The sequence below is a fragment of the Alosa sapidissima genome, chromosome 8, assembly GCF_018492685.1.
Source record: "Alosa sapidissima isolate fAloSap1 chromosome 8, fAloSap1.pri, whole genome shotgun sequence".
In the NCBI taxonomy this organism is placed as follows: Eukaryota; Metazoa; Chordata; class Actinopteri; order Clupeiformes; family Clupeidae; genus Alosa; species Alosa sapidissima.
In genome coordinates, this window is record NC_055964.1 from 11,309,859 (window position 1) to 11,321,381 (window position 11,523).

An 11,523-nucleotide genomic window follows, 5' to 3' on the forward strand; every position below is an offset into this window, starting at 1 on the left:
CAGACCTCCGCCAAGCGAAAACATAACCGCCTCCTGGATCCAGATGGTGATCTGGATCACTCCCAAACTTTTTGAGTTATCTTGCGAACAAACAGATGAACAGACACACAGAGAAACAAACAAACAAACAGACAAACAAACCCCGATGAAAACATAACCTTCTTGGCGGAGGTAATAACTATATAACAGCATGCACACCCACAAACCCACAAGAACTATATACAAAATGCAAAATAACTATATCCAGCATGCACACGTACATAAATGCACAATAACTATATACAAGAACTATCCAATTTGCTGTGTGTGTGTGTGTGCGCGTGTGTGTGCATACTGTATATAGTTATATAGTTTACAGTGTGTGTGTGTGTGTGTGTACGTGCGTGCGCGTGCGTTGCATGTTCTATATAGTTCTTGTATATAGTCCTTTTCCCGATCCTTTTAAAAACAAAATTCCTGGCTCATTCCATTCCATGGTTCCTCCAATCTTTAACTGCTTTTGGTCAGAATGTGTTAGTGTGTGCTGACTATGTTATCCTCCCAGGTGGTTATTACTGGCACTTCAAAGCTCATTCTGCAGTCCTTGTACATTTCAGTGTATCATGTAGATTACATGTAGGACTTCAAGGGTTGCTAGCCTCCTGACAAACACAGCCGTGATCAAAGAATAGCAAGGTTTGCAATTTATTTTCACCGGTGGGGAGATGATATAAGCCACATATATTTCAGCGGAACAAAGAAACAGACACCATTGGAAAATGTCTTCTCCTTTGTACAGCTGATAAAAAGAGACAGTGATGGAAAAAAGAGAAAATGAGAAGGAAGGGCAGATAAGGATAAGGGAACCGTGCAATTGTTTGTGCATTGTTGTCGCTATTTTTCACCGGTCCTCGTGTGGTTTGTCCCGCAGGCAGGCATGATTCGCACTGATGCAGATGAATACTTCATTGAGCCGCTTGAGCGGGGCGCCCAGGAGCACGAGGAGAAGGGAAGAGTGCACGTGGTCTACAGGAGGTCCGCCGTCCGCCAAGCCCCCTCCGACATCTCCGTGGACTATCAGCTGGACGGTAGGACCACCCCCACCCCCCGGCTTCTTTTCTCACTGGACTAATGTTGGTCTCTTCTCTCAGCAGTTTGTGGATGACGCTAACACTAACAGTTCAGAAAAGATGGTGACCTCACTGACTAGCAGATGGTTCATTAGAACACAAAGCTGCATTTCCTCTTTCTCTGGCAAATAGGATCACGTTTTTATAATGAGCTGACCCTGTGAAAGAAGCCTCGATAGAAAACTCGGTCTTTGTTAACGGTGGTCAACTTCAAACAGATGTACCCTCCTTTCAATTCCTTCGTAAGCCTTCTTGTGGGATTGTTAATTTGTTTTGAATATTTCTTCCAAACAAACGCCATCTCATCACCCCGACGGCTGCAATAATATTAGGAGTGAAAGTAATAAACGGCGGCCACGTTTGAAGGAGCCCTCCGCCTGAGAAGTCATCTCTCCGACAAGGCTAATCCATGTAGGTGGGCCTCAGAGGGCCCAGCCCCAGTTCAAAACATTCTCACGCGACTCAGCCTCACCCCCACCCTCTGCAGCCCATCAACATCAGGAGAAACATCTAAATGACACCACTTCCCCTTCTTCAGATGTGAAAAGGAGAACTTTGTGTGTGTGTGTGTGTGTGTGTGTGTGTGTGTGTGTGTGTGTGTGTGTGTGTGTGTGTGTGTGTGTGTGTCTGTGCGTGTGTGCGTGTGTGTGTGTGTGTGTGTTGCTGTCGTCGTCGTCGAGGCCATTCGGTAATTACATCAGAACAGTGGGAAACTTTTGGGAGGCGGCCGAGGTCTTTTGTCACTCGAGCTCCTTTCAGAGATATGTTCTTATTCATTCGCCTCTAAAGAGACAAGGGCTTGTACGGTTGTTACGGTTACCATGGTAACCTGGTGGCGTGCCATTGTCCCAGGTGGGAAGCACCAAGGAGTGGAGGAATTATTACGCCGTCACTCGTGGTTGCTTGGGAATGCTCAGCCCATTCACCGTGCCACAAGGAACACGGATCTGTGTCCATTTCCCGACTGCCCTCAGTAAGTCTCGAGACCATCTTAGCAGCTGCCCTTGTGCTCCCAGCCACTCTCAACTCATAACAGTCATAAATAAGAACCTAGAGCCTTCAGCGTCCACTGTAGGGCCTTTTTATATATGGCAGCATAGCACGAGCATGAAAACACCACTGCTGAAACGCGCTGGAGCGCAGACTTGGCCAGCGCTCTCCGTCGCAATTCGGATGAGCCAACAGGCCCCTGAAAGAAGCTCTCAGTCAGAGGGCCCCAGAGCTTGCACCGCTGCCCACCTCTCTCTCTCTCTCTCTCGCTTTCTCTCTCTCTGTCTCTCTCTCTCTCTCTCTCTCACTCTCTCTCTCTCTCTCTCTCTCTCTCTCTCTCTCTCTCTCTCTCTCTCCCGCCCGCCGTTCCCAACTCTGTGTCAGTTGAACGGCGTCCATGCGCCTCGGGTCAGTCAGGCTCCCGGAACCCCCCCACCCCACCCCACCCCCTCGGCCCAGACGGTGCTGCCAAGCGAGCCGTTTCTCAGTACCTGTCTTCGCCGAGGCACACGCTGCCAAATACACAGGTGCGGGTGTGTGTGTGTGTGTGTTAGGGGAGGGGGGGTTGGCAGAGAGGATTGGAGTATGGGTTCACACAGGAGGGATGGGTCATGTCTCGGCTTCCTGATGTTATTTGCAAGGCACTTTAGGAGATTAGGAGAGGAGGGAGGCCCTATTAACACAAGAGTCACGCAGGAAGCATGCTGTCTTTAAACACCACACCACATGCACTCGTTTTCTTGTCTTTCTTTATTTACATATTCCTGACAGTAAAGACCTTTTTACGAGGTTATGTTGTGTGGGGTGCCCCTGGTGGACAGCAAGTGGACTTTGTGGCAAATAATCATTGCCTTTTCACCGCAACCCCCTGAACATACAGTTTAGCCAATAATGAGCCAAACTCCCCTCCTCTGTCTCCTCTAAAAGTTAAATAATCCTGGCGGCGTTGTGTTTGGAGTCGAACCCCCTCTGTGATGTTGAACTCTTCCCAAAGCAAACATTCTCGGTGGGATTACACAGGTTGGAGTGGTAATAATCAGTCAAGCACTGCTCCCACACACCCCTCCCCCAACACACACAAACACACACATGCACGCACACACACACACACACACACACACACACACACCACCAAACTGTATAAACAGAAGGATCACAGGGTGGCTAGTCAGAGGCTGTCAACATGCCCTGGCCATGTGCGAAGTCCTTCTAAATGGCTACACTTTTGTCAGCAACATGACATTTACATGCGATAATGTTTTCCATGCTTTATATATCATGTTTGTGGATGTTTGCATTGCTTGGCTGGTTTGAACATAGTGTTCTACCTCAGGCATTAGCTGACTCCAAGACAGATCTGACCCTAATCTGGTGCAGATCAAGTCAAAATCCACTCTACAGCGGGCTTCCTGCGGGCTGAGATCTCAGGAACTTGTACGGCATATGTACCATATGTGTGGATACAGGATGGAGGTGTCCATTCATGATACTGTGTCTGAATCACTTAGAAGGGGAATTGGGGATAGAAGGGGATTTTGTCTCAGGTGAATTTTGGATAGAGTATGCATGAATGAAAACTGGCTCAGTTGTGCCATTGCTCAACATAATAAATGGGTATGCAGACATAGAGCGATTACTTTGTTGCCACGCCGGCCAGTGGTGGTCTTCCCTCACAATAGCAAATCATAAATTGGACAGTTAATTTGCAGGGAGCCCCCCCCCCAGCCCCCGCCTGGGATCAAGCACAGCCTGTCTGGTATATATTGAAGATACCATCAGAACATTGATATATTTGTTCAGTGTAAATTGCTTGGAGCGACGACTGCACAACACTTTGTCTCCTGGAGCAAGGGGGCTGGTTTGCAGAGGGGGTAATTCATCACTGGTGCTTCTGATTGAGTCTGGCTGTCATACTGATTGTTAGAAAATGACAGAGTAAAAATTATTGGCATGGTCTGCAATACGTGCACAGACCCAGGCCGCAAGAATAGGTCACATTAGTGTGGCGGTAACAAAGGATTTGTCTTGTTCGGAACCCTAAAGGCATTACATCAAACCGACGAGTAATGGGGGGGGATAGCTTTGAATGGCGAGGTGCCTCTACAAATTCCATTCAGATGGGCCAGGAAACCGTTGTGGCTCTGGTATCTGGGGAGCAGCCGAGCAGAAAGATCTTGAACCTGTGGCTGGAAAATGGAGATTTATATTTGTCACACAGCTGTGTTGGGCCTGCCTGCCTGCCTGAGAAGAATTTGGTGTTGCTGGCAAAAATGAGAAATATGCAAAGTGGTGAAGAAAACAAAAAACTGGAAACAAAAAATTGGAAACATAAAATGGCCACTCAAAAAGCTTAATTCCCTGAGCCTGTTAAAGTACCAGTATCTAATAATATGATATAATGTGAAAAACATTGAGCTAAAGAGGATGCTGAGGAAATAGTAAGCTGCTTATCTGTGTTGACACACGTGTAAAAATCTATACTGGTGGCATTTCACGGCTGTGTTGAGCAGCTCCGACCCATTCTGTTGTCTTCCCACCTTGTTTGCTGCAGTTCTGCAGAGCTCGTTACGATGGTTGGCTATCCTGGAGTTGGCACTCTGCAGGTGTATGTGACACCATTTGCACACCATCAGTGCGGAACATTCCTTTGGCGCCTCACTTGCTGCAAGCAGGAATCGTTTCATTGACTATCAGACCATTAGACTCTTCTTAGGACGGATGGATCACACTGATTAATAACTGCCATCAAAGGGGTTACCACCACCTGAAGCTGTTTTTTCCAGCGTGTATTAAAGTCCCCTACTGGGAATACTTGCTTGAAATGGCCATGATTGTGCCATTTCAAGTAACAGTGAATGATGCAAGAATGCACAAATGAAAATCAGCTCTATATTATGGAGAAAAAGAAAAGGAAAGGATATGAATAGACTTATTAAACTGTTATTGTGCAGTAAAGCATTCACCAGATGCAGTAGTGTGATACACACCTCCCACACTGTATGTCAGACAATATCTTCTCATTTCATTTCACTATTCTGATGATTCCCCTGAGATATCTTATGAAAGCATTTGGAGGAAATAAACAGCTTCAAATGTACATCTGATCTTTTGGGTGGAAATGCTCAAATGTGTAATAATAATGGCGTCATCTCTGTCCATCCCTCACACACAACCTAGGGCATTTCTTTTTACGGCGGCCCATAATAGCCACTGAATGCGCTGGACTGTTTAGTGACTAAGGTCAAGTGTGTGTTTTCACTTAGGAGTACCTTGGCAAGCTTTATAGGAGGCTAGCGAGAGAGAAATAGTGGCAGGGGCCTTTAAACGGATCCTCTTATCTCGACGCATCATGACTAAGAGTCTCTCCAGCGCACCGCCTCGCGAGCAGCCTGCAGCAGCAGCAACAGCAGTAGGCCCTCTGAAATATCACTGATGAAAAAAATAAATAAAAAGTGTGAGGGCCTCTTGTGCCAGTGTTGGCGTCGGTCCCCAGTGTACTCAGCTGCCATGCCCATGAGTGAACTCGTCAACCAATCCGCCGGAGCTGGTCTGACTCACGAAGACCCTGTGGCGTGCGATTTTTCTCACACTACCCATCTTTCTGCTGTCACGCAACAGACCACAGACAAACAGGAGAAAAGGGATGCTAGCCTGTCATTCTAATTGTGGTTTATATTTTTATTTATTTTATTATTATAATTATAAGTGTGTTGTGCTGCTCAGGCCGGGCTGCACTCTGTTTTTTTTTTCTACTGCATGATATCATTGCAACACGTGCATCCTTCATTGTCCTTTAATTGGAAACACTCGCTGGCCGCTGTGCTGCTGCCCTGCACAGATGTGAGCTGTGAAAGGCGTCCAGGATGGCCGCAGCTCAACACTGCACATTTGTGATTTACGGCAAATACCTCGACCTAGGGTGAGTTGATCTCATCCCCTGCAAATTCAGCCGAGATCCCCTGCGCTCATGGACAGCTTTAGGCTGTGGGAGGCACTCTGTGGCACCATTCGAGAAGACGATGTGCCTTTCCACTTAAATGAGTTGTGTAATGACATACCAGAATCATAATGTACCCCGTAGTTTTTCCATATTCTTCAGTGAAACAGTCGAGGACCGGGTTTGATGAATTTTTTCCATGGAAGCTTGTTGTGATTATCCTCAACAGTTCTGGCGCAGGCACCGGAGAGTGGAGACGGCAGCCTTGAAGCTCTGGACACCATTGTGTGTGCTAGTGGTGGGCAGTTTCTGCGAGACCACGTTCCATTGAATCACCCCATTACAATCCCATCTGGCACTGGAACAGGAAGTGCTTTATTACCATCCCACAATGCCCCTCTTCTTCCCTGTCTGTATTCGGCTGACGGGCTCAGTGGCAGAAAAAAAGGAGGGAGAAGATTCCTTGAATTCTTGGCTGTGAAGATGATGTCATTGCAGCAGCGGTAGTTTATTAGATAGTTCAGCAGCTGAACTCGAATTGCTGAGATATTCTTGGTAGTATTAGTCTGGCTTTGAAGTGAATTGATCCTCTTTAGGCTGATAAAAGTATTTTTTGAAGTGAGGCTACAACATTAAAATCTGCAACCTTAAGGCGTAAGAACGTTAAGAACGTCTTATCAGGTTTGACCTACTCAGTTTTCGTTCTAATAATACTATTATACTATTGTGCCTTGAGGCGCTTCAATAGGGTCTGGAAAATGAGTTCCCATGTGCTAGACTGAATGGCTTGCTCATATTACATAATGCATGAGGTACAGCCGAGGTTCCTTGAAATTTTAGCTGATCTTTTAGGAGCGGATGAAAATTTATGCTAATCTCTATACTCCTCTAAAGAACCTTCCCCTCTGTCAAATCAAATTTTGAATAAACCTGTTCTTGGTGAAATGAAATATATGTTGAATGCCTGCTAATATATTTTTGGAACCCTAATGAACTTAAAATGTGAAATCCTGTCATTCTTATGCATGTCTGTGGGTGTAATGACCTGTGATATCCATCAGAAATAATCCTCAGGGTGCTCAAGCCCAGGGATTTCCTCTTACTGCTAGAAGGTCACAGACTAGTATCTTTACTTGACATTGAGAGAGAGGTATCCCAGTCACAGTGTGGACCTGCGTTGTTATTGAAATCATCTGAGGGTGCTCTGTTTGCAGTTTTATGAGGTATTGCAAGAGACTCGCTTAGCTCACTTCAAGCAAATGTTCAGAACCGTAACTACATTTCTGTCAATGTGACCACATCTGTTTTTTGTAGACGGCGAGGTGTCTGGAGCAGAATGCCTGTACCCTTGGTTATATGGGACAGGATACAGATGGAACTGTTTACATCTGCCCCTGCCGCTCAGTGTGTGTGTGTGTGTGTGTGTGTGTGTGTGTGTGTGTTGGGGGGGGGGGGGGGGTGTGCAGTGGGTGGGTTCAGGGGATGCAGGGGCATGAAGACTGTGGTTTCTCTCAGGACTGCCAAACATCATATTTTAACCTTGTCACCCGCTACCAGTCAAACCGTACATATCTTGTAGTGCTCCTGCACTCCCTAAACAAGGTGGAGGCTGCTGCTCCAAACACCTGCTTCTGACTGGGAGGCAATGGAGATGGAGGTGGTGGTGGTGGATGTGGTGGAGGAATGAGGGGTGGTGGTGGTGGGGGGGGGAGGGTTGTTCTGTGTTGACAAAGCCGAGAATAGACTTGTGGTCGAATAATGGAGACGTCTAAGAGGTGCTATACTTGGCTGCCTGCCGACGTGATTGATGTGAGTGAGACAATGCCGTGAGAAGAACAAAAATGCGTGATATATCTCCCAAGAACCCTGCAGGAAACTGGGCATTAATTATGATGTGTATTTTTTCACCATTCTTTGAACGGAGCATTCTGCTAGCTTGACGGCTAACCCACGAGAGGCAACCTCAGAGACTTCAGTGCAGATGTGCCTCCATTTTTTCACTGTTTATCACGCTTCTTTTATGTATCTATTTATTGCCACTAAAGGAACACCTCTCTCTGTTGTTACCTCGGAGACTAGCTGCCTTCATTTCTGTCAGTATTTGCCCTGGATATGATAGACAGGGTGAGAAAGAGAGCCACACTCTAGGATGATCAGTAGGGGAGATCTGACAGATTTGACAGAAGCCTACAGTAAATGTCTATACACCACAAAGACAGGCTTATATCTGCTACAGTGCTCTATGTGTCACTATCTGGCCTTACAGTCTCCCCTGACAGAGAAAAAGAGAGAGAGGGGATGGAGCTGGAACGAAAATCTGTAGATAAAAGTGTGGTTTTCACTGTCTAGACAGTGTCCACACGCAGTATCATTTGATATCATCCACGGTAAGGATCCTTACTAGTGTAGACAGTTATTGAGGCTGATGCTTGACATTATTTGCAGAGTGATGGTATTGCTCTTTAACTCGTTATCGTTTGTATGCAAAATGTGGCCTTTTCTTCTATGGTATTACTTATACGTTTGGCCAAGCACTCTCAAAAATAAATAAGAAGCTGAGTGAAGCCTGCTCCTACAACACAGTTGCTCTTTAACAGATATTGGTCTCGGAGTAACTCAAATTAAATTTGATTGACTCTCATTCGGGCCCTGTGCTTGTCACGTTGATGTGGACGATACGTAATGGACGAGGTGTAGCAGCGAAAGGAGGAGGTGTCGCAATGGCTTTGTGTCTCAAGTAATTGTATTGCAGATACTGTAGCTTATTTTAGACTGGTGTGTATTATATGGCAAATACAACTCTCACATTCTACCTGCATGTCTTATTTTCATTGGCAGTGCATTGTGGTAGGCATATGTGCTATGTCCCTATGCATTTGTCAAATCCAATTAAAGCAAAGCATTGTTTAAAATACAAATGCAATGTTTCTGTTGGTGTGGGTGGGCTGTCTAGTTCGAAATGCTCTGGTGGTCACAAAGAGTAAAGCATCAATATTGAATTAGAGAAGTGTATATGCAGCAAAGAAAAGGGGAAAAAAACAGGTTAGAGGTTAGAGCAAAAAGGACAAGAACAGAAAAGGTGGCAGTGGAAAGATAATGGCGAGCAATTAACCAGCCAGCCTGTGGGCTGGAGCACTGCTTTAAACATGCACTAAAAGGCCTATATCATTTGACTTAAATGTGTTATTCCCACCATAGGCGGGGTCACACTTAACACTCACAAACAATCTAAACAAAAGATAACTCAGTTGTTTAGAGTAAGTCATTCTGTGGAATCCTTTGATAAAAGTGTTGCTAGGATGTACATTTGATAGCACTGGCTGCACTGAAATATTGATGTAATGTTGGGCATGGGTTGTGTCTTTTATAGTGAACTTTGAGATGTGCTGATGGTTAGATGTGGTTAAATGTTGGTGAATGCTGGTAAATTGAGTAGGGCTGAGGTAACAATTGTGGAGAAGTCCAATAGAAAAAACCTACTTGACTAATTGCATAATTTCTCTGCGCTCTCAATGTGAAACTGTAGTGAAGTAGCATTGATCAAGAAGCCTGTAGGTGTCAGACAGTTAAGGCTTTATGGGCTAACTTTGCTGTACATCTATGTCTTCCCTGCTGTTGGTAGGTCAGTGTAACTATCTGATGCTGTCCATTGTTCAGTTGTAGGAAATGCAAGATATGTTTACTAAATGCCCCCAATGAACTGTATTGAATTGATGTTTGACTTAATCGCCTCAAGTCACATTAAATATAAACACTTCAGTTACTGGTAGTCAAGTCAAATATTTGTTTTAGCTTAAATTGATAGATAGATAGATAGATAGATAGATAGATACTTTATTGATCCCCAGGGGAGATTCAAGATTGAGAAAATCGATTCAAATGTTGAAGGTAATTTGTTTGTCTGACTGATCGGCTTTACAGTGTGATTTTGATGAAGAACTTCTCTGCCCTTCTACTTTATGCCCAGGGCTCTTGAGGGTGCACCTGGGAGTGGAACGGCAAAAAAAATAGACAAATACACACACACACACACACACACACACACACCGGCTCATGAGGGTGGACCTGATAACCTTTCCACTGATCGATTGCTGGGCTTTGTTGCATCATGTCTCCAGCCATAGTATCAAACATCTCTGTGAAAAGGAGAGACAGTGAGTCTATATTGAGGTCAGTTCTGTCCCAGATAGACAACAAGCTTGAGTTTACGCAATGAGCGCTGCTCTTAATGCAGTAATGCCCCCCTAGTGACGCCCAAGTAAACGGGGGTGCAGACTCTGCAGACTCAGCTTCCCTCTGCTTTACGAGAGTGGCCTCGCGTCCATATTAAACGCTCTGACGGCCGCCCTGGCACTGTAATCTTGCTTGTTTGCGCAAAGACTTTTGGTGCAATGTGGAAAGAATTTGTTGTTGTCTTTAATGTAAAGTGCCGAATGCAGCATATTTGGTGAATGCATCCCCTGGTCTTGCCCCCTAAGTGTGCATTTACTGCGGCGCAGTTGCCGCTGCTAATTTCACACGCAGCTGGGGAGAAGGAAAATTAGCCTCGGTCATCAAAGTATTAATTGTTAGCTTAACTTTTATGTGTATGTAGCTGCAACACCACCATAAAAACCGATGTAAATTAAATGCGAAAGAAAGCCACAATGCTAAATTAAATCCGTTTGTGTGAAGTGAGTGGCGTTGGGAGCTGCAGCAACTGGTGCTAGACTGAAACAACTTGTTAAACTTTTGTAGCATCTCAAAATCTTGTATTTGTGTGTGTGTGTGTGTGTGTGTGTGTGTGTGTGTGTGTGTGTGTGTGTGTGTGTGTGTGTGTGTGTGTGTGTATGTGTGTGTGTGTGTGTGTGTGTGTGTGTGATTGTGTTTTCATTGGCACCTGGCTGCAACATTTAGAGAATCTAACTTTCCCATCTCTCCTGTAATCCATTCCTGTGGCAGTGCTTTGTGTTTCACACAAGAGGCCTGATTGCAAGAGGAATTGGATGATCCCTGTCTGTTTACTCTCCCCTCATTCTGCTGCCCTGTGACCATACCGGCCACTCCTACTCTTCCTCTCCGATTGCCCACACATAGCCAAAGATTAATCTGTCTATCTAAGCTGCAAACATTGGCCATGTCAATGTGTGTTTGTGTGCTATTGGCCATGTCAGTCTGTGTGTGTGTGTGTGTGTGTGTGTGTGTGTGCCATTGGCCATGCCAGTCTGTGCGTGTGTTGTATTTGTGTGTGTTCTGTTTGTGTGTGTGTGTGAGTGTGTGTGTGTGAGTGGGTGTGTGTGAGTGTGTGTGTGTGTGAGTGAGTGTGTGCGTGAGTGACTGTGTGTGTGCCTTTGGCTGTGACCGTCTGTGTTATCTGGCATATCAGTCCATTTTGCACACATGCCGGCACCCTACAGTCAGATCCCAGCAAGACTCTGCTTACACACCAGCTTTTGCCACTGCATGGAAGCTGTGGCAGTCAGCTTTTGGCCCCGTTTATATCATTTG

General features: G+C 45.6%; 1 protein-coding gene across 1 annotated transcript in view; it reads left to right on the forward strand.

Annotated features, from left to right (window-relative positions):
- Positions 1-11,523, forward strand: part of adamts3 (ADAM metallopeptidase with thrombospondin type 1 motif, 3) — a 79,658-nt gene that overhangs the window by 16,805 nt on the left and 51,330 nt on the right. The window contains exon 4 of the mRNA XM_042101738.1: positions 911-1,067. Within this exon, the coding sequence (XP_041957672.1) occupies positions 911-1,067 (157 nt within the window). The remainder of the gene's footprint in view (positions 1-910; positions 1,068-11,523) is intronic.